The sequence below is a fragment of the Eleutherodactylus coqui genome, chromosome 5 (assembly GCF_035609145.1).
Source record: "Eleutherodactylus coqui strain aEleCoq1 chromosome 5, aEleCoq1.hap1, whole genome shotgun sequence".
NCBI classification, from domain to species: domain Eukaryota; kingdom Metazoa; phylum Chordata; class Amphibia; order Anura; family Eleutherodactylidae; genus Eleutherodactylus; species Eleutherodactylus coqui.
Genome location: NC_089841.1, coordinates 241,883,201 through 241,910,307, shown reverse-complemented (window position 1 = coordinate 241,910,307; position 27,107 = coordinate 241,883,201). Strand labels below are relative to the sequence as shown.

Genomic DNA, 27,107 nt, shown 5'->3' with positions numbered 1-27,107 from the left:
CCTGTATCCCATCTTGTTTCCAAGCTAGAGGTGGCCCAACAGGGTACTTGAGCCTCCATGCCCGCCTGTATCACATCTTGCATCCAAGCTAGAAGCGGTACAACAGGGAACTAGAGTCTCCATGCCCATCTGTATCACATCTTGTATCCAAGCTAGAGGTGGTACAACAGGGTGCTTGAGCCTCCAAGCCCGCCAGCATCACATCTTGTATCCAAGCTAGAGGCGGTACAACAAGGTACTGGAGCCTCCATGCCCACCAATATCACATCTTGTATCCAAGCTAGAGGCAGTACAACAGGGTACTAGAATCTCCATGCCGGCCTGTATCACATCTTGTATCCAAGCTAGAGGCGGTACAGCAGGGTACTAGAGCCTCCCTTCAAGTGTTCAGTTTTCTGCAATAAATTATCCTCTTGCTCTAATATTGTAATCACTTACTTATTTGAAAGTTATAATCTCAGAGAGAAAGCTTCATTTGATCCCATCAAGTCCTTCTAGAGGACGGATTTTTTGACAATGAGTATATAAATCTTTTGAGTTATGTACTATGCCTCATCGAAATCACCACAGCATCCACCATGAGCATGAGCCCTTAGACAAGAAAAAAACTGCAGTCAAACTACAGCCTGCTGAAATAGTTTTTTCCAAGCCTTTGGTGCATATTGTATTGGAAGACAATGCAGCTCTCCACAGAAAGATTTGTCATATCCCAACTTCTTGGACTTGTGTGTGACAGGTGGAGAGTGTAATATTGGGGTTAGGAGCAGTCACATCTGATTTTTTTTCTTTTCTTTTCGTGGAGTTAGTTTTTATAGATTTTGGTATAATTCGCTCTCCACATGATTAGTTATCAACATTTTACAGGACTGAATGTTCATTCATTTCTTTTTATGCTTAACACTGGTTTACAGGCTGCGGCCACCTTCACTTGTGTGTTTAATCCATGTATTTTTGCATATAAATCATTTTTAACTGGTGGTGATTAAATATTCTAAGGGCGCCCACCCACTGGCGTTTTTTTTCACTGCGAAATTCGCAGGTTTTTTTTTTCTGCAGGGGGTCTATGGGACTTGTAATGTAAAAATCGCGATCGCGCAAAATCGCGATTTACCGCGATATCGCGATTTTGCGCGATCACGATTTTAGCTTTGCATGTCCCATAGCCCAAAGACCCCTGCAGAAAAAAAAAATGCTGCGAATTTCGCAGTAAAAAAACGCTAGTGGGTGGGCACCCTTAGGGGAATGCTCACTTACAGAAGAATTGAGGCGGATTTTCTATAACAAAATAATCTGCACCAAAATCTAATGTCTAGTGTCTAATTCTGCGGCAAAAAAAATGCTGCAGTGGATTTTGATGCAGATCCATAGTAATTTTTACCCCTTCAACTGAAAGGGTGAAATCAGATGATATGGTTTGTGACACGGATAGTGGTGCAGATTTGCACCGAAATCCACAGTGCAAAATGTGCTGAGAATTTTTTTGCAGCTCTGCACTAAAATTCACCATGTGTGATTTCACCCTGAAGGGATAAAAGGATCTTCTAAGACTAAGCTATTGATGACTTATCAACAGGATAGTTCATCCGTTGTTGATCCCAGAGGTCCCCTACCCATCAGCCAATCGCTGGGCCATACAGGGTTGATGTGTTGCTGGAAACAGACATCTCCATATGCAGGTACAATTCCAATATAATTAAATGTGTAACGAAATGTGTGCTTCCAACAACACATTGGTTTCATAAACTAACACAACAGCCTATAGATCAGCTGATATTCGAGGGCCCCTGGCGATGGACCCCACCAATCAACTTTTGATTAATTATCCTGGAATTAGGTCATCAAAAATTCAGTCTTAGAAAACTCCTTTATTAGCCTCTTTGCTGCACTTGCAGTGTGTTCCAATATACTTCATGCTATAGAATCTGGATGCCAACAGCACAACATTCACCCATATAGGACTGGACAGGTGAGTTGCATAGCCATCATGTGTTGGTCACGATCCCAAAGAAACCAACCAAGCAGTAGATCCAAAGGAGAGGTAAGGATGGTTGCAATTTGGTGCAAGTAAAACTAGTTTATTCCTCCAGGCGTAAAAACAACGTTTTGACTCTTAGCGAGTCAACTTGCTAGGAGTTGAAACGTTGTTTTTACGCCTGGAGGAATGAACTAGTTTTACTTGCACCATATTGCTGCCATCCTTACCTCTCCTTTGAATATACTTCATGCTGGAGGACTAAGTTTATTGCAAAATCCGTCCGTCTGGCTGACTAGTGGACTCTGAATCTAATGACGCCAAAGTAGGGGAGGGTGATATGAAATCAGCAGGGGGGCAGATCTGCAGGGGGGAAGACATGTTGCTTAGTGAAGGTGTCCATGGCCTTTGAACTCAATAAAATGACGGACAACTATAATTATGGAACCTAAATAACTGCATGTAACTGTTCTGATCACTTTTTTCCTACTTGCAGGTGTTTTTGCATTTGGCCTGTTTGCAACAGACATTTTTGTAAATGCCGGCCAAGTAGTGACGGGGAACCTCACTCCCTATTTCCTGACCGTGTGTAAACCAAACTACACTGGAACAGACTGTCTCGCTCACCATCAGTTTGTCAGCAATGGAAATATCTGCACTGGTGATCCTGAAGTCATCGAGAAGGCCAGGAGGTCATTCCCGTCCAAACATGCTGCTTTAAGTATTTACTCTGCATTATATGCAACAGTAAGTAAAACTTTACACTAAACTCTGTAACTGTTGAACTATTTTGCGGCCAATGATGCTTAAATGCTTCTTCCTAATGGCCCTGTAGGCTTTTTGTCATAGCGCACATTGCAATAGGAACAGTTGGAGTTTTTCCAAGCTCAGATTTATAACATTTGATCCCCAAGTGTAAATTCTGGGGCTGCCACCGTAGGACAGGACTCTGTATTTAAATATGGCATTTCATGGATGAGATATGCATAAATAAAACTTTGTACGGAGATACAGACAGTAATAGAAAGAAAGAAACTTTATTAAGCAAATTGAGAATTCTCTTCTAGTCATTTCAGTATCGTTCACTTCTCCAATCTTATATTGCTTATTATTGCATCTTCAGTCTATAACAGTGGCCATCAAATGGCTCAGATTTCAGTAAAATCTGTATTACAGCAAAGCACTGTTGCCTCCTAGTGGTTACCAATGGTATTGTATTATAGTTATGAAGCCGTACAAGTTATAAGTTAGAGGCAAGAAAGTTCAAGGAGATGTGATTCCATTATTATTATAATAATTATTATTTTGGTATTTTTTCTTTTATTTTCGAGGACAACATTCTAATTCAGCAGTTATAATTGACAGGAATACAGTAACTACAGTCTAATTATATATTCCTCGCCTACAATTTGGATCTCTATCTTATTTAGTGTATTTAAGCTGCCCATACATATGAAGGAGCTGTCGGCCAAATGCATGATTAACTGGCAGCTATTTCCCCTGGCTCCACCATAAACACGAATGTTTGACTTGGCCAAGTGTGCCTGACTATTTCAATGAGAAGATGGGAATAAAACACGGCCAGAATCTTCTGGCAGAGGCTTATTCCCTGGGGAACAAAGGATCAGATTTAGTTTATGTATGCCGCTAGGGGGACAACTGTCAGGCAACCATCAAGAATGTTCAGCGGGTAGGGGGTGTTCCAAGCATTTGGGCTGCCTAATGAGGTATTTATCAGCCAATTTGGAGAGCTCCTTAACCCTTAAGGACCACTCGCTGTAAATATACAGAGGCTGGTCGCAGGTGGTATATGGAGGGGGCTTGGAAGCTGAACCAGAGGGTGTTGGCTGTTTCTGGCAGCTGACACCAGCCTGCAATGGCTAGTTAGCTCTGATCACTGCAGTTAACTGTTTAGATGTAGCTGTCGAAGATGACAGCACATCTAAGCAGCCAACCAGAGGAAGGGTGCCCCTCCAAAGCCCCAACACAATTGTGGGATGTCAGTGAGTTCATATGGCAGTCTGGAGCCTAGGGAAGATATTGCAATCGATGCCTATGGCAGAGCTTGACATTCTAATGGTAAAAATACAATATACTGCAACACTAAAGTATTGCAGTATATTGTAGATGCAATTGAATTACTGTATGGGGGGCTAAAAAGAAAAATACCTTTAATACAATTTATAAAATATATATATATATATATATATATATATATATATATATATATATATATATATATATATATATATATATATATATATATGTTCAAAAAAACCTTTTCCCACTTCTCATATCTATAAATATAATTGGTGTTGCCAATTCACAAAAGTCCAAACTATGAAAATATAACTTTATGTATCCTGCTTGGTGAACGTTGTAAGAAAAATGTGATCAAAACGTTGTTTGTAGCTCAAAATGGCACCAATAAAAACTACAAATCATTCAGCAAAACACAAGCTGTTGCACAGCCCTAACAGAATATGATTGAAGAAGCAGTTAAAAAAAAGTTTTTTATTTTTTAGACGTAATAACAAAACTGAAAACTGTATAAATTTGGTGTCACCACATTTGCATGGACCCGCAGAATCAACTTATCATGTTATCACAAATATCAGAAAAACAAAACCGAAAAAACAATGGCCCAATTTTTCTTTTACATTTCACCACACTTAACAGTTTTAAAAGTTACATTACATTATATTGTACATTAAATAGTGCTATTTAATAAATACAGCTCGTTCCATATAAAACAAGCCGTCAGATAGCCATATTGATAGAAACACAAAAATGTTCTAGCTCTTCAAAAGCAGAAAAATTAAAATCAAAAAGAACTTTATAATAAATCCAAGAATACTATAATGCATGAAACATGTGGCAGACCGATTCAATTCCTGTCCCACATGAAAGATCAAAAAAGCGGGAGAAGAGTTGTCCTTCAGCACTCCTATTTCTACTCAATCATTCAGTCAGACAGACAATCCCTAACTGTTCTATCCCTACAAATACGGAAGATGGAATAATACCTCTGCAGCGCCACCTATTGGATAGCAGATCAATGTTCAACCCTTTATACAGGTCTTTAGAACATTGATTGGGGATAAAAAACCAAGCCAGAATCCATACACAGACAGCTGTTCCGGGGTGTTTGCTCCTCATCAGTGTGCAGTAGGTTTCTGGCTTGGCTTAAATAGGACTCTCATTCCCTGTATCTCCCATAGACAAGACTCTAAATACTCCTATTGATGTTGAGTCTTGTGTATATATAAGTCCTAAAATCAACCTCAAAGGATCTAGTCTCATAAATTAAACCAAACTGTAACTGTTCTGGCTATTTTACTGACTCTAAGCGTATCAGCAGTGTACTATAGCCTGCCTCATGAAGAGCCTAGTACTAGAGCAATATTCATAGATATAAAGAAAATAATAAAGAAGAGCGCCCAGCCTTAATGGTAGACTGAGCACCACATTGGTAATAGGGTGGCATCAGCATTCAAGTTCAAATGTCCGCTAATAGTTAGTGGCCTGATTGGCCTGCGCTTATTTCCAAGTGAGACGTTAGAGTGGGCGACCGCCCAGTGCACGTGTCAAATATATATCATCATGCATGTGCCCCATCCAGGCTACTATCTAGGCTGCCTTGCACCCACTTATGTGCCTCAAAGCGCTTGCAACCAGAAGCAGCCGATCACCCATTACACATCACAGCAAACACCACTGGGCATGTGCCCAAACCTTACACTTATGTGTGAAAGCCAGCGAGCATATGCTCAGAAGAAATCTTGTGGTGAGCCCTCACAAGGGAAAAATAACAGTCACAGGTTACAAATCACATTGGTCCATTGACAGGCTGATATAGAGCTATAGCTGTAAGGGTTCCCAAAGTGCATGAAAAGTAGTCCCAATAACTTCTAGGCGGTTAGGTATAAAGGGTTACTCACCAATCCAAAGGAAACTCCCCAAATATTACCTATAAGGGCGCCCACCCACTGGCGTTTGCGATTTCCGTGCGTTAAAAACGCCGCGTTTTCGCGGCATTTCCATTAATTTCCATTGACTTTCATGGGTGCATTAGGAGAAAAATAAGGACACATATGCAACTGCCGGGTCCTATGTTAAAAAACGCCACGCAACGCAATGCAAAACGCCAGTGGGTGGGAGTACATTCAATTCTAATTGCTCTTGAGAAAAAACGCAAAACGCAGAGAAACGCAAATCGCCAGTGGGTGGGCGCCCTAAAGAATAAACAGCTGTATGGACATCGTCCAGATGGTGACGAGTCATTTACTTCTGTGACCGTTGCAACAAATCCCCGCATGTCATGGACTGTTTCCATCATTGTGGCCTTCTTAGTATTTCCTAACTCATACTGTATGTTTTACGTTCTAAATAATGCATTTCAGGTAGACACTTTACAATTCCAGATGGGCCTACAGACATTTCAAGTTCTTTTGATGGCACAGTTAAAAGAAGCGTAATCCCTTTGAACTGACAAGGGAATCCCTCTTCTGTTTCAGATGTACATCACGAGCACAATTAAAACGAAAAGCAGTAGACTAGCTAAACCTGTTCTCTGCTTGGGGACTCTTTGTTCTGCATTTCTAACTGGACTGAACCGTGTATCTGAATACAGAAACCACTGTGTAGATGTTATTGGTGGCTTCATTCTGGGAACTGCCGTGGCGTTGTTTTTGGTAAGTAGCATCAGAACAATTTTTCATTATTGTGTTCTTCATAGTAAAAAACTGTCAGCTTTATAGGCTGGTTCATATAAGCCAATTTATTGCCTTACTATGATACTGTGTAGCCAAAATACTCAAAGAAGCTAAGGAACACTGCACTAACCTGCGGGATATGTGTGTTGGACCTCCTACATTGAATGTGGATATGATTTCAGAAACACATGCTTGTCTGTTCACATGGACAATTCTAGTTAGATGCCATTGATTGCAATCATTAACCCCTTAGTGACCAAGCCTGTTTACGCCTTAATGACCAGGCCAAATTTTGCAAATCTGACACGTGTCACTTTAGCATGGAAAAAGACCAGAAAGGTTTTGCATATCCAAGCGATTCTGACATTGTTTTATCGCCACATGTTGTACTTCATTTAGGTGGAAAAAAAAGACCGATAGAATTTGTGTTTATTTATTAAAAGCGCCAAAATTGGGAAAATTTTGAAAAAAATCGTCATTTTTTCACATTTCCAACTGCAATATCTCAAATATGTGCAAACATAATATAGACATTTTTGCTAAGATTTATATTTCCATCCGTTTACTTTATTTTGGGTGCACATTGGAAAAACTTTCGGTTTTTTTTTAACCATTTAGGAGACGTACAAATGTAACATTACTTTTCAGCATTTTGAGGAACACTTTGTTTTCCTACACCAATCCAAGATTGGAAAGGCTCATAGGAGTCAAAATGATAGATACCCCCACATGTGACCCCATTTTAAAAACTACACCCTTTAACGTATTCACTGAGGGGTGTCATGAGTATTTTAACCCCACAGTTTTTTTTCAGGAGTCAATGCAATTTAGAAGAGAAAAACAAAAATTTCATATTTTTGCAAATATGTCATTTTAAAGACAGGACTTTTTTCTATAGTACACATGAAAATTAGGATTTGCACCCCAGAATGGATACCCCTGTTTGTCCCGTGCTCAGAAACATACCCATTGTGGCCCTAATCTTATGTTTGGGTGCACAATGGGGCCCAAAATGAAAGGAGCAATCGGTGGCTTTCGGAACAGAAATTTTGCTTGAAGGAGATTTAGGCCCCATTGCCCACTTGTAGAGCCATTGAGTGACCAAAACAATGGAGAACCCCCACAAGTGACCCCATTTTGAAAAGTAGACCCCTTAACGAATTTATCTAGGGGTACGATGACTTTTTTGACTTCACAGTTTTTGAATGAATCTAAGCCAAGCCGAAGGAAAAAAATTACAATTTTCATTTTTTGGGTAATTATGTCATTATAAAAGCAGTTTTTTTTGTACAGCACATATATGAATGAAGACTTGCACCCCAAAATGGATACCCCTGTTTCTCCAGTGCTCAGAAACATACCCATTGTGGCCCTAGTATTACGTCTATATGCACAATGGGGCCCAAAATGAAAGGAGCAACCGGTGGCTTTCGGAACAGAAATTTTGCTTGAAGGAGATTTAGTCCCCATTGCCCACTTGTAGAGCCATTGAGTGACCAAAACGATGGAGAACCCCCACAAGTGACCCTATTTTGAAAAGTAGACCCCCTAACGAATTTATCTAGGGGTATGATGACTTTTTTGACTTCACAGTTTTTGAATGAATCTAAGCCAAGCAGAAGGAAAAAATTACGATTTTCATTTTTTTGGCAATTGTGTCAATTTAAAAACTGTTTTTTTTGGAAAGTGTACATAGGAATGAAGACTTTCGCCCCAAAATGGATACCCTCATTTGTCCCGTGTTCAGAAACATACCCATTGTGGCCCTAATCTACTTAAAGGAAACATAGCTAGGCCTATAATGGAAGGAGCACCCGTTGGATTTCAGGGTACAACGGAATAAATTCCAGTCCCCATTGCCCACATGTAGAGCCATTGAGCGTCCAAAACGATAGAGAACCCCCACAAATGACCCCATTTTAAAAACTAGACCCCTTAACAAATTCATCTAGGGGTGTACTGCATATTTTGACCCCAAAGTATTTGAATGAATCTAAGCAAAGCAAAAGGAAAAAATTACAATTTTCATTTGTTTGGCAATTTTGTCAATTTAAAAACTGGTTTTTTTTGTACAGTGTACATAGGAATGAAGACTTTCACCCCAAAATGGATACCCCTGTTTGTCCCGTGTTCAGAAACATACCCATTGTGGCCCTAATCTACTTACAGGACACATGGCTAGGCCCATAATGGAGGGAATGCCCGCTGGATTTCAGGGTACAACGGAATAAATTCCAGGCCCCATTGCCCACTTATACGGAAAAAAATTTGACTTCCTAAAAATAATCCCCCGCCATCCCCCGGCCATCCCCATTTTTTGGCATTCCCTAAATATTAGATAAAGGTAATAATATAAACTGCGTTTTATGTCCGAAGACAGGGGTAATTACGGAGGCTGGTTGGGCTGGGCACATGGGGCAAGAAAACCGTGTATCCCCCCTCCTCTCATGTATTTTGGGGGGTATTTCGTAACCTCAGCGGCGGGGATGGGGTGTAGAAAGTGGCGCTCTGTGAGGCTTTGTAATTTTGCTGCGGTGCGGCGGTCTCACAGAGAAGGCGCTCAACAAGCTGCTCCTGGAACTGCAGGAAGGCGAGCGTTCCCGGGGCTTCTTGTAAATTACGGATTACTGGTAGCGGTCTGAATAACGCCGGGCTCACGTAGCCGTAGGCGGAATCCGCTTGCCGAGGCCCGCAGCGGATTCCAGCTGTGAGCCCGGCTGTGACCCTGCGTACGGTTGCGTAATGTACTGCGCATAACTGCCTACTCACACAGGCGGTTTTTTGTTTGCATTTCCCGCGCCGTCGCTTAGAGATGACTCGGGTACCCGCAGCCCGTACACAATGTGTTTGCATATGGGGTGCGAGTATATCCGCGGTCATAGAGCACAATGGGCTCTAGGTCGCAGATATTCGTGGTAAAATATAGCATGCCGTGTTCTGTTTCTGCGAGTGGATTACGTAATTCCGACCCGCTAATTGGGGGGAATTGTGTAATCCAATGCATGCGATTGATCCGTGGATTACCGCTGATCAAGCGCATGCAGAACCCGTAATTCCTCTCCGGTCATGTGTGACCAGCCTAATGTTAGTTCACTACTTTATCACGTGACCGGGGACCGCTCAGCGAGGTCTCCGGTCACTGCTCCAAGCACTCAGCCACTGTTAGTCGCTGTGAGCAAGGAGATTTAAAATTTCCTGGGCTTCCCGGCTCCTGCGAATGTGTCCGGCATTTTGCCGGCGGGCGCATGCGCAGCAGCCGGAAGGGTCCATGGAGGATAATCGCATCTGGATTCAAATGCGGAAGCCTCCGAGAAGATGTTTCATCTCCCCCAACCGATCGCATCGGTGAGGGGAAATGAAACTGCCACTTTTTAAAGAACTTTTACGTGATCGCCGTTATGCATTGGATAACGGCAATCACATGACCAGTAACTGCATACCGCGGCTCCCCGTGACATCTCCAGGCTCTTGGCTACCTTTTGTAGCCAGCAGCAGGGAGATTTTATATTTCTTGGGCAATCTTTCACTTTTGCGCATGCGTCCACCATCATGCTGACGGGCGCATGCGCCGAAGCTGGGGTAAGATCCGCGGATCAACATCCCACCAGGGAACAAATCCGGGACCTTGGGTACGTAATTTCATCCCCCCTTACGGATACGATCCATAAGGGGAGATGAAACTTTAACTTTTTAAACTTTTTTTTACTTTTAACTTTTTTTTTTTTTTTTTACTTTTAACTTTATATGATCACCGTTATCTGATGGATAACGGTGATCATATGACTGGAAACCGCATACAGCGGTCCCCAGTCATATCTCCCTGCACTCGGCTATCTGTGACAGCCGGGTGCAGGGAGATTTTGAATTTGCCGGGCTCGCCGGCTTCTGCGCATGCGCGCCGCATCGGCACATCGCAGAAGCCAGCGGGGGGTCCCGACACCGGCCGGAGGACATCGGCGGACCTGAGGTGAGTATTTTCACCTCCCCTCATGGATCCGATCCATGAGGGGAGGTGAAACTTTTCTTTTTTTACACTTTTTTTCACTTTTCCGCGATCGTCGTTATCCGTTGTATAACGGCGATCGCGGTACCGGGGACCGCTCACCGTGGTCCCCGCTGACATCTCCTGCCTCCTGGCTACCTACAGGAGCCGGGAGCCAGGAGATGTTAAGTCTCCCGCGCCGCCGGGCCTTCTGCGCATGCGGCTGACGTAATGCCGCCTGGCGCGCATGCGCAGAAGGACGGCTACGGCGCCCGGAGCATCGGGACAGCTGGGAGTCGTGCGGCGGACATCGGTGAGTAATTTCAGCTGCTCCGATGGATCCGATCCCTTAGAGCAGCTGAATCTTTAACTTTTATTGCACTTTTATTTACTTTTTTGCGATCGGCGCTATCCATTTCATAGCGCCGATCGCAATGCCGTAGGGGGGGGGGGGGCTCCGAACAGCCCGGGATGACAGCTCCATGCTGTCAGCTACCTGCGGACACCAACAGCATGGAGCTGTCACGTCCACAGCCCGAGGGGCATTATTCTCTGCAGGACACATGTTTTTACGTCCTCAGAGAATAAAGCCCACTTCGGGAGGACGTAAAAACACTATGGGCTGGTCGTTAAGGGGTTAAGAACCCGTGGGTGGCCACTGCACTCTCTACTGTGGGTGGCGACTGCAATCTCCACTGTGGGTGGTCACTGCATTCTCCACTGTGGTTGGTTATTGCGCTCTCCTCTGTGGGTGGTCACTGCACTCTTCACTGTGGCTGGCCACTGCGCTCTTTTCTGTGGGTGGCCACTGCGCTCGCCTCTATGGGTGGTCACTGCACTCTCCTAAGTTGGTGGTCACTGCACTCTCCACTGTGGTTGGTCACTGTGCTCTCCACTATGGGTGGCAATGCCTTCTATGATGTATTGCTGGTACACACAAGACAATATGAATTGAAAAATTTTGAATGCCTGCACAACTTTGGAAATTGAAGGAAATTGAAATCATCCGTTTGCCACCGACTATCATTCCTTCATTCGAACTACAAAAATTTGCCTTGAACTTGCTGGCCGGGGTTCACTCTCAATGACAAGATAACATCTCACAACTTATACAGGTGTAGTTGTTCCTAATCCTTCCCCCGAGGTAACGCCATTTCACAATGAATTTACATACTGCTGTCACATGACTTTTGTCACATCAGTTGTATTTATAATTTAGAAACTGAGTAAACTTAACTAGCTGTAAAGCCTCATTTACACACAAAGATGATCGCTTAAAATTCATTAAAAAAATAGCTTGAATGACAGTTTGACAGTTTGCATAAACTACTAATGGTACTAATGCCCATTAGTAGCTTATAAGCTTCATTTGCATGCAATTGAGCCTCCCTTCGCTTTATGCAGATAACCGTGGGTGGTCTGTTATCTGCATACAGCTCTATTGTTTTCTCGTGAGTCGTTTTTTAGTTTTTTGTATGCCTGGAAATCTTTTAATTCTTTAGCATTATGCCAAACTAAAAATCATTGTTCGGCAGAAAAGCAAACGATGGTAGTATTTACAGGCAACGAGTATCGCTCAAAAGGCATCGTTCAAACGAATTTTGATCGATAATCGTTGCGTGTAAATGGAGCTTAAGATTTAAATGATAAATGTATGTATCATATAATTTAGCCATTTCTTTATGTGTTAATAGACAAAACCAGTCTAAGCGTTATTTCACATGAGCATATATCGGCCGCCTTTTCCATGGCTGGCAGATATAGGCTACCATCTGATGCATTGGAATCTAATGTATCAGATCACACAGGCGTATTCCCATGGCGCAAAAGCGCCTGGCTGGCCAATATAGGGCCGGACAGAAAAGATAGTCCTGGAACTATCTTTTTGCCTTTGATATGTCGACCGCTGCATAGACTCCTATAAGAGCCAATGACAGAGGCCGAAGAATGGAGATGGGAGGGAGTTTAGAAACATGACTGCTAAACTCCTTTTCTCCTTCTGTCCTTCCTTGGGCTGTTTGCAATAGGCTGGGGTTGGGCGGGATTGGAGCTGGCTGTGGACAAGGGGCGGGAGCTTAACTCCACTCCAGTCCCCCCTATCCCATTGCAAACAGTCAGAAGCGAGGAGAGAGGAGATGAGCTGGCGAGGGGGAGGGAAGAGGGAGACAGGTTAGCAGAGGTAAACTGTCTCCCCATGCCCAACAGCATTGCGGCCCCGGCGTATATATATGCGCTGGGCTTGGGCTATCTGAACGGGCGCACGAACGTTAGTTTTGTGTGCCCGTTCACATGTTTTTACGACGCCTACGGTCATGTGAAGGGGCCTAAGAGAAACAATATCCTTTCTCTTAGACCGCTTTTGTCTATTGTATTACATTCACTCTCACTACACTGAGACTCTGATCTTTTTAATTCATTGCTACTCTAATATATTTTATTACATGTCAATAAAAGTTGCTTTATAAGGGGATCCAACTGAGGGTTTCATCTTATGGCAAAGGCTGTGGTAGATTGGTTACTATTTTATGCACAAATGTGACCAGAGCCTTATCGATGCACTTTATTGTAAGATAACAACCTGGTTCTATGGAAATCTCCTTTATGGGGTGATTTAATTCCCATAAATGTGCATTAGTAATAGGAAGCAGTTTAGCTCACTATATGTAGAATATCAAGTCGTTCAAACTGAGATGAAAAGCATTTACAATGACAATGTTATTGTTCATGAGTATTTAGTAAGCACCTATGGGAATAGAATTACACAGCAACATACTGTTGGTCATTAGGGAACGGATAAGGTATTCTCTAATAGGACATGTCTCGCTAGGCTAAGCCCGTTTAGTGTGAAGTATAATGTGAATTGCTCTCTAATGTTGGGTAGAGATAAGTGAAACTCAAACTTCATTCACCGAGTCTTCGTCAACAAGCAAATTTCCTAATATGAGGTTCATTTGAAAAGATATAGAAAATGAAATATGGATTGGCCAGTAAAGCATTTTTTCAGTGAATTTCCAGATTTTTATAGCTACCATACCTCCAAACAGTTAGTGGCACTGTCATTTGCTTACAAATGTGATAATATAATTTTGTCATTGCAGGGATTGTGTGTTGTACACAATTTTAAAGGAACACATGATACCCCATCTAAGCCGAAGCCTGAAGACACACGAGGCGTACCCTTAATGGCTTTCCCCAGAGTCGAGAGTCCTCTGGAGACTTTGAGTGCACAGGTATTATTTCATTACTGTATCATTGTACCGTGGAAGTCTATTCTCCACTATTTCATACTGGCGGCCGCATATCGTGATAGTCCCGAAAGCCGATGGCAGCAAGAGCTGTACAAAGATAATCAGCCAGGAAGTGGCGGAGCCAATGGCCTGAAGCATTACATGTGGATTCCCGAAAGCCTCCAATCCTGCCATGGCTTGCATCAGGGGAGTCTGATCATCAGGCTGAAGTGCCAAGCCCTTTCTGTCTGAGAACTGAGAGTCTGTCCTCCATGTTTTAGAAGTATTGACTATTTCATACTATTAGCACTGTACTGTTGCTGAATTTAGAAGAAAATATGTTTTCTCACAGAAAAGAAACATCTTTCATGAAGTGTTTTCATTCCATTCATGACTGAAAGAGAGGAGACAGAGATTAGGTATAAAAACAAACTAATAAATAGCTGCGCAAAAAGAACGCGTGTCTTAGAACCAATGGTTTCCTACTGAAGTGTTCACAGGACCGATTTTTAGACGCACAAAATACTCTCACCTGAGTATTCAATTCAATGAATGGTCAAGCGCTGCCTGTGATTGGCTGAACGCTCAGCCAATCAGATACAGCCCTTTCAGCAGGCAGGGATTTTAAATCCCTACCTGCTGAAACAGATTCAGAGCAGTGCAGGGAGAAGACAGGCTGGACACGCCTCAGCCCCCGCAGCTGATGAAAAGTGAGTATATATTTTTTTTATTTTTAACACATTCTAGTGTATGATTTTCAGGGAAGGGCTTATAGTTAAAGCCCTTCCCCGAAAATCCCTACAGGGCTTGCCGGCAGCCCATTGCTTTCAATGGGACTGCAGAAGTGTCAGTCCCATTGAAAGCAATGGGAGAGCATCGCGATCCTCTGCCACAGCTGTCACAGCTGTGGCAGGGGATTCTTTACTCCCCGCGGAGATGAAGACATCCTCTGCCACAGCTGTGTAAGGTGTGGCAGGGGATTCTTTACTCCTTGTGGGGAGTCCCCTTGTCACTAAACACTGTGACAGTGCTGTCACAGTCTTCCCTGACAAGGGGACTCCCCGCTCGGGAATATTGATGCACACCATGGACCTATGGTGCACGCATATCCTATGTTTTGCAGGTATGTGCATTTGCACGCCTGTAAAACACGGACATGTGAACATACCACAGAGAACCAATGATTCTAATAGGCACATGTTTTTGTGCGCACAATTGTACACAAATAAACACATTCGTCTGAATCCACCCTAAGGAGGTCATTTTTGCAATGCTGGCATCTGCAGTGTATGACCGGACATTGTCATGCAGCATGATGACACCTTTGGAGAGCTTTCATCAATGTTTTTCCTTAATATTTTGCCTCAGCTTTGTCAGTAAAGAACAGTAATATGTTACATTGATGGTTGAACCCTTTGGGAGGTCCACGAGCAGAACTCCCCTATTATTCCAAAGATGGTTGCCATTTGCTTCTGCGCTGACCTTTGCACACAGAACTTCTTTGGCCTGGGAGAACCAATGTGTCTCCATTCCTTAGACTGTTCCTTTGTCTCTGGACCCTAACAGTAGATCCATGTCTCATCACCAATTACCAGTTTGTCCAGGAGATCTGACTAATTTCTTGCAGAATGCTCCAAAACATCCACCGATGTCTCCACACGCCTCCTCTTATGTTCGGTTGTCCAAAATTTTGGGATCCACTTGGCTGTAAGCTTTCCCATTCCCAAGTTGTTGTGGATAATGGCACCAACTCTCTCCCGTAGTATCCCCAGATATGTAGCTATACTTTTGGCTGATATTTGGCGGTCCTCCATGATCATGTCAGGGATGGCTTGCACATTTGCAGGCAAGAGGGACAGAGACAGGCCTTTCACTGGGTTTCTCACTTTCAACACCGAAATGGCCAGTTTTTATATTTACAACCCGATGTTTAACTGTTGCATATGGAGGGCCGCTGTCACCCAAAGTTTGTGGCATTTTATCATGGATTTGCTTTGCACCTTTCCGTTGGAGGAGCAGGAACTTGATTATGGTCTTATGCTCTATACTGAACATCTTTGGAGATGCTGCCATGTTCACTTTGGACCAGAAAAAAAGTAAAAATCATAGGTAGTTGTTTTTTGCATCATTGAATACAGACTTAGGCCTTGGTCAGATGAGCGATTTTTTTGAGCATGAATAGCATGTCCTATCTTTTGCAGGTGCGATTATTTAGCGCCTTTAAAAACGTACATGTGAACACTTTCCTTGGAAAGCATTGGTTCTAATAGGCCCGCTTTTTCGCACGCCAAAAAATTGCTCATCTGATCGAGGCCAAATAGACGAGTACACCCTGCAATTTACAGCTTCCTGGCTCCATTTTTTTCTGGGTAATTATCATAATAATGTTTATTTGTATAGCGCCAACCTATTCTGTAGCGCTAAATACTTATCCTTGGGTAAGGCTCAATACTTATTAGCACCCCCTCCTATACGATTCTTCGGTTATTTTTTATTCTTATTTAGGGGAGCAAGATAATTAGAAAATGGCTACTTTGGATTTTATTTATTTCATCTTTTTAATGGAATTTTCAGTGCTTGATAAATAATGTAATGTTTTATAATACCGGCTATTATGGATATGGAAATTCCAATTGTATAGGGAGTAGAGATGAGCGAACGTACTCGTCCGAGCTTGATGCTCGGGCGAATATTAGGGTGTTCGGGATGCTCGTTACTCTTAACGAGTACCACGCGGTGTTCGGGTTACTTTCACTTGTATCTCTGAGACGTTAGCGCGCTTTTCTGGCCAATAGAAAGACAGGGAAGGCATTACAACTTCCCCCTGCAACGTTCAAGCCCTATACCACCCCCCTGCTGTGAGTGGCTGGCGAGACTAGGTGTCACCCGAGTATTGAAATCTGCCCTTCCCGCGGCTCGCTACGGATGCATTCTGACATTAGTTCAGGGAAAGTGCTATCGTGTTGGAGCTGCTATAGGGAGAGTGTTAGGAGTTATTATAGGCTTCAAGAACCCCAACGGTCCTTCTAAAGGCCATAAATCTTCTGTATATGCGCTCAATGGGGCCGGCGGCAGCAGCGCCGACCCCATTGAGAACATATAGAAGACAAATCCTTCTTTTCTGCCACAGCTGTAACAGCTGTGGCAGAGAAGAACGATGTTTGCCCATTGAATTCAATGGAGCGGCAATACAGCCGCTCCATTGAAAGCAATGGGCTGCCGGCGTGCACGGGGTGAATTGTCGGGAAGGGGTTAAATATATAACCCCTTCCCTGCAATTCATCCAGAAATGTGTAAAAATAAAAATATATACTGGCGTATAAGGCGACGGGGCGTATAAGACGACCCCCCAACTGTCACCTTATACGCCGGTAATATAGCGGAGCAAAGAATAAAAAGCATTACTTACTTCTTCAGACGATCTGCGGCGCTGCTGCAGGATGTCGCTCCCTCCTGGTCCACGGCAGACTATTGCTTTCTCTACGAAAGGCTTTAAATCCCTGCCTCCAGAAAGACATGTGCCTTCAGCCAATCACAGCCAATGACAATGATGTCATTGAATGGCTGTGATTGGCTGTGGTTCTGGAGGCGGGGATTTCAAGCCTTTCGTAGAGAAAGCAATAGTCTGCCGGGAACCAGGAGGGAGCGACAGCCTGCAGGAGCGCCGCAGATCGTCTGAAGAAGTAAGTAATGCTTTTTATTCTTTGCTCCACTGTATTGCCGGCGTATAAGGTGACAGTTGGGGGGTCGTCTTATACGCCCCGTCGCCTTATACGCCGGTATATATTTTTATTTTTACACATTTCTGGATGAATTGCAGGGAAGGGGTCATATATTTAACCCCTTCCCGACAATTCACCCCGCGCACGCCGGCAGCCCATTGCTTTCAATGGAGCGGCTGTATTGCCGCTCCATTGAATTCAATGGGCAAACATCGTTCTTCTCTGCTACAGCTGTTACAGCTATGGCAGAGGAGAACGATCTTTACGCTGACAGTGCGGGGGGGGGGGAGGGCCCACTCTTGCCGCTATTGTGGCTTAATAGTGGGACCTGGGAACTTGAGATGCAGCCCACCATGTAGCCCCTCGCCTGCCCTATCCATCACTGTGTCGTTCCCATCACTTTCTTGAATTGCCCAGATTTTCACACATGAAAACCTTAGCGAGCATCGGCGATATACAAAAATGCTCCGGTCGCCCATTGACTTCAATGGGGTTCGTTACTCGAAACGAACCCTCGAGCATCGCGGGAATTTCGTTCCGAGTAACGAGCACCCGAGCATTTTGGTGCTCGCTCATCTCTAATAGGGAGTTTATTTGTTTTTAGTTTTTCAATATTTAAAGCCCTATGCAAGGGGAAAAACTTTTTTGAAATGTAAAAACATTTAGATCATCCGCAGGGTTAAATGGTATAGAGTAGTGATTACATGACATCGTCTTCATTTCTCTTCTTTTCTGGGAAATACCACACAAGTGACAATCAGAGAGCATACATGCTCTCTGATTGATGTTGGCGGTAATAACATGTACAAAGATTCATGTAACTTCTGTAACAGGGAAATATACAGGAGAAACGCATAAATTCTCTGCTGTAGTTTGTCTCCTCTCCTCCCCCCTCTCTCCTCTGCACAATGACTGAAAAATAACAGCTACAATTCAGAATTTCTTACTCTCCTTCAGCATGGATGTAAGAATCGTGTTGGATGCCGTGAACTGGAGCTGCGGCTGTTTAAAATAGAATTAGCTCTGTTCATCCAAAACTGTGATGTCCTTCTCTTGCAGAATGAACAGAGCTTGTCCAAAACTGCTGGGAGCTTAAAGGGGTTGTCCCGCGAAAGCAAGTGGGTCTATACACTTCTGTATGGCCATATTAATGCACTTTGTAATGTACATTGTGCATTAATTATGAGCCATACAGAAGTTATCAGAAGTTATTCACTTACCTGTTCCGTTGCTGGCGTCCTCGTCTCCATGGTGCCGTCTAATTTTCGGCGTCTAATCTCCAGATTAGACGCGCTTGCGCAGTCCGGGTCATCTTCTTTTCTGAATGGGGCCGCTCGTGCAGGAGAGCGGCTCCGTGTAGCTCCGCCCCGTCACGTGCCGATTCCAGCCAATCAGGAGGCTGGAATCGGCAATGGACCGCACAGAAGAGCTGCGGTCCACCGAGGGAGAAGATCCCGGCAGCCATCTTCAACCGGTAAGTAAGAAGTCACCGGAGCGCGGGGATTCAGGTAAGCGCTGTGTGGATTTTTTTTTAGGTCCCTGCATTGGGTTTGTCTCGCGCCGAACGGGGGGGCTGTTGAAAAAAAAAAAACCCGTTTCGGCGCGGGACAACCCCTTTAATAGATTAGCTTTTTTATGGGAATAGGCTTTTTTGAACTTTTAAAATACTAGAGTATTGCAGTAGACAGTGATTCTTAATGTTGCCTTTAAAGCCCTGCCACGAGCAGGTCTTAATAGACAGCTACACATTGCAGCCTTGGGAGACTTTAGTAGGCTTCAGGCTGCCATGTTAGCCTATGGGCACCCCCGATCATGTTGCGGGGCTGCTGATGAGGTGCAGGAAGCGATCCCCCTCACGCTGACTGTTTAGACCCTTAGTCAAGTTTGATCGTGGCATCCAAACACTTAACTGCCCCTATCAGAATTAGGCCCCATGCACACAATAGGGTCGGATTCCACGTGCTGGAGCCCGCAGTGGAATCCGACCCTGTGCCCGACTGCTGTCCGAGGGTACCTGTCATTTTGTCTTTTCTTCTGTATATCGGATGGTCCACACAGCTCACTGTCGGATATATGCAGTACAGATTTTTTTTTAAGCTCCTGCTTTTCCCGTGTCAGTTGCGGAAGGGCCGCAGGTTGGATGGCTTCCATTGACTTCAATGGAAGCTGTCCATGTGGAATCCGCACAAAAATAGAGCGTGCTGGAAAATTGCAATCACTGTCTGCTCATGTGAGGGACATGCGGATGCTGTACTGGTTTGAATCTGTGGGGAATGCCACGGATTGTCTGCGCAGGAGACGATTGTGAATTCCGTAAGTTAAACCCCTTCCTGTGCAGGTGGCCTTAAGTCTGTGGCAGCAGGAAAAGATGCAAAACATAGATAGCTTAGCCAAACATGCTTGTTGTATATTAAGGCGAAGGGCACACAAGCGTATAATAACTCATCCATATTGCATCCGCCAAAACAGCTTTGTATTCATCTGTGTGCAATCCTGTATGCGATCCTCCAATGGTTTGTGCTGTGTGTCTATTTTTCTTTTTTTTTTTTTACTTCTGTGTGTCCTCTGCCTTCTACGGCAGCAGAATAGTGCATGCTATGATTTTTTCTTTGATACAATTCATGTGTCCATACACAAAAAAAAAACAATCTGGTGTGTCACATTGACTATTATGGGTCCGTGTGTTGTCCGAGTCTAGTCAGTTGTAGATCCTTGCAGCACACGGACTCAAAACACACTTGTGTGTCTTGGACCTTAGCCACATGCCACCTGATGTGCTATTAAACATGGGAAAGATGCATCCGCATGTATTTCCAGAAGACATAGCAATCATGGAAAATGTGTTTGGGGAATACAGATATGCATAGAGACCTTTGAATCCTTCTGTATCAAAAGAGCAAGTGGTCCCTCTTGTGGAGAAATGGAATAATCGGATAAAGAAGAATTCTGACATGTTATTCAGATATATCAGAATCCAACTTACATGGAAGCTGAATCACCGAAGATGTACAGAATAGGGAAGTTGGGGGGAAAGTCAGTATTATCTATAAACCTCTCCAAGAAGCTTCAATTTTCTGTATTTTCTTTTCTAACCCTATTGGTTTTTATACAAACATTACAGGTAGCAATGTGATACAGTCTACAGGCCGTTAATGTTAGTAAATGGCCCTTAGGGAAATTATCCCACATGATATCAGAGAAGTAACAAAAAATGTTTTGGGGAATTATTGAGCCTCACAGCCCTCACATTCTGAACAATGCGACTCCCAAATTGTACATTTTCAATGAGAATTTGCAAGTGAGAAGAGTTTTTAATGATGTTTTAATAAGAGTTTTAATTATGTTTTACGTAAACAATTTTTATTGCTCCAATATGTCTAAAATAAAAAAAGTTAAGCAACTTTGCAAATAGCCTAATTAAATGTATCCTGCTGTTTTCTGTAGACCTATTGTAGGTGTCTTCAATGGGAAGAGATTGCAAACCATCCCTGTATAGTCTGATCCCATACATATGAGAACATGCAACAACCCCATTCACATGCATGGAACAGATTTTCAGCTTGCCGAAGATGTACAGATATATCTCTACTGAGATACGAGAAAACTGCCATCCCTCTGAATTATCTGTTAAAAGTTCTTCGGTTCTGACTTCTATACCCTTCACTGATATCCCCGTATTCCTTCCCGGCAGTTGGCTACTGATGCTCATCAGGTCCCTGACTGTTTTTAATCCAGCTGAACTGATGAAGCGGTCTCACCCTGAAACGCGCATTTTAATGCTTGCTGTCTAAATTCCCAAATAAAGGAGAAGTTGAACTTAATCATTATAGTAGCGTGCCGAACCAGCAGTTCTTTGTCTTTCTGTTTACCCATGCCCACTTATGTGGAGCAGTATCAGTTGGGCAGCACTTCTGTGAAGCCTTTACATGCCACAATGTAGATCGTGGCATGTAGAGGTTTAACAGTGGGGATCGGTATTCTCATTGAACCCCGCTATTGCAGCGGGAGGCCAGCTATCAGTCACAACCGGCTCCCACTATGGGATGGCGTGGACTCACGTCTGAGCATGTGCCATCCACAGACCACAAATTTATGTCCTGTTGTGTTATGTATAGAGATGAGCGAGTATACTCGCTAAGGCTAACTACTCAAGCGAGTAGTGCCTTAGTCGAGTATCTGCCCGCTCATCTCTAAAGATTCAGCTGCCGGCGGGGAGCGGCAGGGGAGAGCAGGGAGGAACGGAGGGGAGATATCTCTCTCCCCCCCCCCCCCCCCGCCAACCCCTGCTCACCGCCGCAACTCACCTGTCACCCGCGCCAGAAGCCAAATCTTTAGAGACGAGCGGGCAGATACTCGACTAAGGCACTACTCGCTCGAGTAGTTAGCCTTAGCGAGTACGCTCGCTCATCTCTAGTTATGTACCATCCTGCCAGGATGTAAACTTAGATTTCACGTTTAACTCCTATGGCATTAAGGAGGAAATCTAAATAATGTAAATGTGTTTATGAATTGCTTCCAGAAAAGGGAATAGTGATGGACATGGAGCTGCAGCAGAACTAAATTAGTTTTTTTTACTCTTTCTCTGCTGCTCACATTTTGGGATGCACCAATGTTCATTCAAGAGATCCAGTCAAACCCCCACTGATCAGCAAGTTATCCCTTATCCTGCGGTTAGGGGACAACTTATTGTGGTGGAACAAAACCCTTGAAGACATCTTAGAATGTTTATCTATGGAAAACCTCCCCAATAATAATATAGAAAATCTAATTCTAGGGACATGATTGCATCAGTTATGTTGATGAACTGCATCTTAATGCTTTATTACTTTTATCTCTATTCTTTTGAACAGAATCACTCTTCATCGATGACTGAAGTGACCTGAGTTATGAGATGGACACTAAAGGAACTGTTTTTATACTACATTAGATGGAGACCACCACGAAACACAGTTGCTCATTGTTAAACTGTGACTATCAGTATTATGTTATATCTAGTTAGAAGCTGATGTTTTTGTACAATTTTGTTCAAGGAAGTGATGTAGCTTGCCCTGATATTATTTTCTATTGTAGTGTCAACATTCAGCATCCCATGTTTATGCCATAAGCAAGTTTTTTCTCCTGTTATGGTATACGGTGCACTAAAAAAAAGAGACGACCATCCTTTCAAATTGTCATTGTTTTGGATGTTTGTATACAACTTTTTGTATTATTTTATAAGCATTAAACTGCTGTGTAAATGAAGACGCTATCACACACTTTCATTTTTTTCAAAACAGAAGAATTTTATACTTGAAGTGTGAAAAGGAGCCGACGTAACTTTTTCATCAAAGTCATTTGTTCCATATACTACATCTTCTACCTTTAATCTACCTTATTTAACAGCAGTGACCAGTAGCCGCTGATACATCATTTGTAATTATTCATACATTTTCCAACTATTTATTAGGAAAGGCAAAGAAAAATAGAGGAGTCGTGTTTCCAGATTACACTGGACTGCTGTCCATAGGAACCATGCAATGCTCACAATTCATTAGTAATGCAGTGTAGAAAATGAAATGATTGGTGGTACCGCAACTTCCTGAGATATAGAAGTTTCATCTGGATCTTCCTGAAAATATCTATAGGTCAGCAGTATGAGTACAAAAGTCTGAAAGTCAAAAATAACTTTCTAAGCTCATTTTACAGGATCCATCATGATGCATTATGGTTCATTAGGATTAGAGATGAGCGAGCGTACTCGGAAAAGCACTACTCGCTCGAGTAATTTGCTTTATCCGAGTATCGCTGTGCTCGTCCCTGAAGATTCGGGTGCCGACACGGAGCGGGGAGCTGCAGGGGAGAGCGGGGAGGAACGAAGGGGAGATCTTTCTCTCCCTCTCTCCCGCCCGCTCTCCCCTGCAGCTCCCCGCTCCGTGCCGGCACCCGAATCTTCAGGGACGAGCACAGCGATACTCGGATAAAGCAAATTACTCGAGCGAGTAGTGCTTTTCCGAGTACGCTCGCTCATCTCTAATTAGGATCCATTTTTTTCTGCCATTGACTTTTAAAAGTTCTGTATGGTTTCTATCTTTTAGTAGTTTCTTTTTAACTTGGAATACCCCTACAGGAGCCACTATCTTGACCATCAAAAATCAATGTAACTTGATGAAGTTAGCATAAATGTGAATAGAGCCTTATTTGCTGCTGCAAGTTCATTAAACTAAATGCAGAACCCCAAAAGTAAAACTTCACCGATATTTCTATCACTATACATTCTGAGCTGTGGATAGAACACTCTGCTATCATTAAGAACCCCACTTTTTATTTTCTATAACTTAGGCCGCCTGCAGAGGGCCGGGTCGAATCCGGCTATGAGAATTCTCGCAGCCGGACCCGACCCGAGCGCCTGTAGAGAGCAGCGTGGAACTTACCCGCTCCCGCAGCTCCGGCTCTTTCATGTGCGAGCCCTGCACAGAATTAGAGCATGCCGCGGTTTGTTTTCTGCTCGGGATTTAGCGCAGACAAACCACGGCCATCTGCATAGAATTGCGTGTTGTAATGCAATCCTATGCAGGCATGTACAGGCGGAAATACTGCGAGGAATCCCGCCGCGGAATTTCCACCCCTCTGTAGGCGGCCTTATTATATATTTTAAAAATCCCAAATAAACAAACAGACGTGTATGTAAAAACATCACATGAACTGTGTACAAACAATATACACAAATGTATCAAACTGATATCAATGGACTGAGCTCTGTGAAATCATTTTCTTAAATTCTAAATATCTAATACGTTTCTCATAAACACTCTCTTCTTTCATTTAAAGAGAACCAATCAGCAGGTTCATGCCGCCCAAATAACAGGCAATACGAACCTGGGACGGGGATGCCTATTGTCCCCATCTATGCATTATTCTGAAACTCTATCGCATTTCAGAATAAATATACTTCAAAGTTTGGACTCAGAACGGAGATCCCAGTCAAAGAGACGGGTTGCATCGGTTTCTCTCGCCCATTGCATGAAGACTGACACCTCTCTTCCTGCTTGTGTATAGGGAGAGAACTGTAAGTCAACATACTGCGGGCGAGGAAAGGCCAGCATGGCCCATCTCTGTGACTCGGAGGTCCATTCCAAGTCAAACTTTAAAGTGTGCTTATTCTGAACAGCCACGACATTTCAGAATAACGCTTGCACGAGGCACCAGTGCATCCCTGTTCCAGGTTCATACTACTTTGAATATGATCCTTGAGCCAAAATCCTAGATGCTGAGTCTATATGATGAACATGCATATTGCTTTATACCCACTAACCAATATTGCTTACTACTTGCTGCAAATGAGCCATATACAAAGATCTATGTATACTGGTTATGTGTTTCATTGTACATAGAGAGTTCTTCCCATAACTTTATATAGAGTTAGCTGTGTGTGTGTGTGTTTGTGCGCATAGCAATATGCATACTCATCATTGAGGGGTGGCTGTAGGGGGTGCAGAAGTAGCAGTTATACTCAGGCATTTGGAGCCCAGAAGCCACATAAAAAGGTACCAGTATTATAAATTGTATATTGTGGCTTGGGGAGCCATGTTACCAGTTTTGCATTAAAGGGGTTGTCCCGCGAAAGAAAGTGGGGTTCAGCACTTCTGTATGGCCATATTAATGCACTTTGTAATGTACATTGTGCATTAATTATGAGCCATACAGAAGTTATTCACTTACCTGTTCCGTTGCTGGCGTCCTCGTCTCCATGGTGCCGTCTAATTTCAGCGTCTAATCGCCCGATTAGACGCGCTTGCGCAGTCCGGTCTTCTCCCTGGTGAATGCGGCCGCTCGTGCCGGAGATCTGGTCCTCGTGGCTCCGCCCCGTCACGTGTGCCGATTCCAGCCAATCAGGAGGCTGGAATCGGCAATGGACCGCACAGAGCCCACGGTGCACCATGGGAGAAGACCCGCGGTGCATCGTGGGTGAAGATCCCGGCGGCCATCTTGCTAAGGTAAGAAAGAAGTCGCCGCAGAGCGGGGAATCGGGTAAGTACTAAACTGTTTTTTTTTTTAACCCATCCCTTGTGTTTGTCTCGCGCCGAACGGGGGGCCTATTGAAAAAAAAAACCCGTTTCGGCGCGGGACAACCCCTTTAAGCTATGCTTCCTGTCATCATGCAGCACTGGTCTCAAAATTTCAAGTCTAGCGACATAAAAAGCTTTAGCGAACTTGCTGAAAATGTAGATCTGAGTAAAATGACCACTAAAGGTTCAGGCCATAGACTCCCTTTATTTGAGTAAGACAGTTGTCGTAGAGTATATGTTGAGGCTTTAATCTTGGGTTCTGCTTGTCACTAACGATGGCTGTGGTGCCTAATATTCCATCTGGCCATTAAAGCATTATAGCAGTACAGTATTGTTATTATCTAACAAGAGCAACCATTACCTAAATACCTGTGTTTATACCGTAGTTTAATTAAATATTTAACATAATTTCAGTCATCACATTAGTTCTCTATCTTCCCGCAGCTGCATAGGAAGCCACATAGATGATTTAGTGTATATCATGCAAGTTGTTTATGAGCAGAATGCATCCATTACTCTCTACTGACTTATCAGCCCTATGGATATGTGTAAATAAGTCATCCCTCATGGTGTAATCAATTTTTCAGAGTATCCTTAAGAAAAGCTCTGGTAAAAGATAAAAACACCATTATACGTCCTTTTACAGAGGACCTGTCAATAATAAGGTCAGCAGGGCTGGTTCCAAGGGGTATTTTTTCCTGTACCCACCTCCCTTTGCCTGGCAGGGCTCTTCTTAGGTTTGACTCCCGGTGCTCTCAATGTGTCATATGAGTGGTCCTCACAATTCATATATAAAATTATGTTCCCCACCCTGTATTTGTTTTACTGGTTGCTACAACTCCTGAGCTGTCCAAGTTCTCAGTTATTTGCTATTCATATAAAGCGGATTGCGCTTCTCTGGAAGAACCTGAATGGAGTATGAGTTCAGAAGCTACAACCTTCTTTGTTCAAGATTTTCTTTCAAAGGCTACACTGACAACTCCACAACTAGTGATTACTGCAAATATATAATGAAAGCAAGATAAAATGTAATAACGCCCTAAGGCCCATTGACACGCAATGATTATCTCTCAAAATTCGCTCAAAAGCCAATGTTTGAGTGATAATTGTTGTGTGTAAATGCTTCCATATTTCACTCTTTGGCTGAGCAATGATTTTTAGGGGAGCATAAAATCCATCATTCAGCCGGAGAGAAGATAACACAGACCACATGCTGATTTTGCTGCCTATGGCTCTGTGTTCTCAACAGGAGCGCTGATTACATTGTATTCAGCTTACAGCCCCATGGCAGAACAAAGGAGCTAAATGCAGAGAACAGACCACCTGCTGTTCTCTGCATACAGCTCCTAGAGGCTCGTTTACATGCAAATGAAGGTGATAAGCTGCTAATGGACATTAGTGTCCATTAGCAGTTTATGCAAAACAATCACTCAAAACCTATATT

General features: G+C 43.4%; 1 protein-coding gene across 1 annotated transcript in view; it reads left to right on the top strand.

Moving 5' to 3' along the window:
• Positions 1-22,784, top strand: part of PLPPR1 (phospholipid phosphatase related 1) — a 220,534-nt gene extending 197,750 nt beyond the window's left edge. Inside the window, exons 5-8 of the mRNA XM_066602016.1 lie at positions 2,469-2,719; positions 6,490-6,666; positions 13,768-13,899; positions 22,469-22,784. Coding sequence (XP_066458113.1) covers positions 2,469-2,719; positions 6,490-6,666; positions 13,768-13,899; positions 22,469-22,501 — 593 coding nt within the window. The 3' untranslated portion in view covers positions 22,502-22,784. The remainder of the gene's footprint in view (positions 1-2,468; positions 2,720-6,489; positions 6,667-13,767; positions 13,900-22,468) is intronic.
• The last annotated feature ends 4,323 nt before the right edge of the window (positions 22,785-27,107 follow it).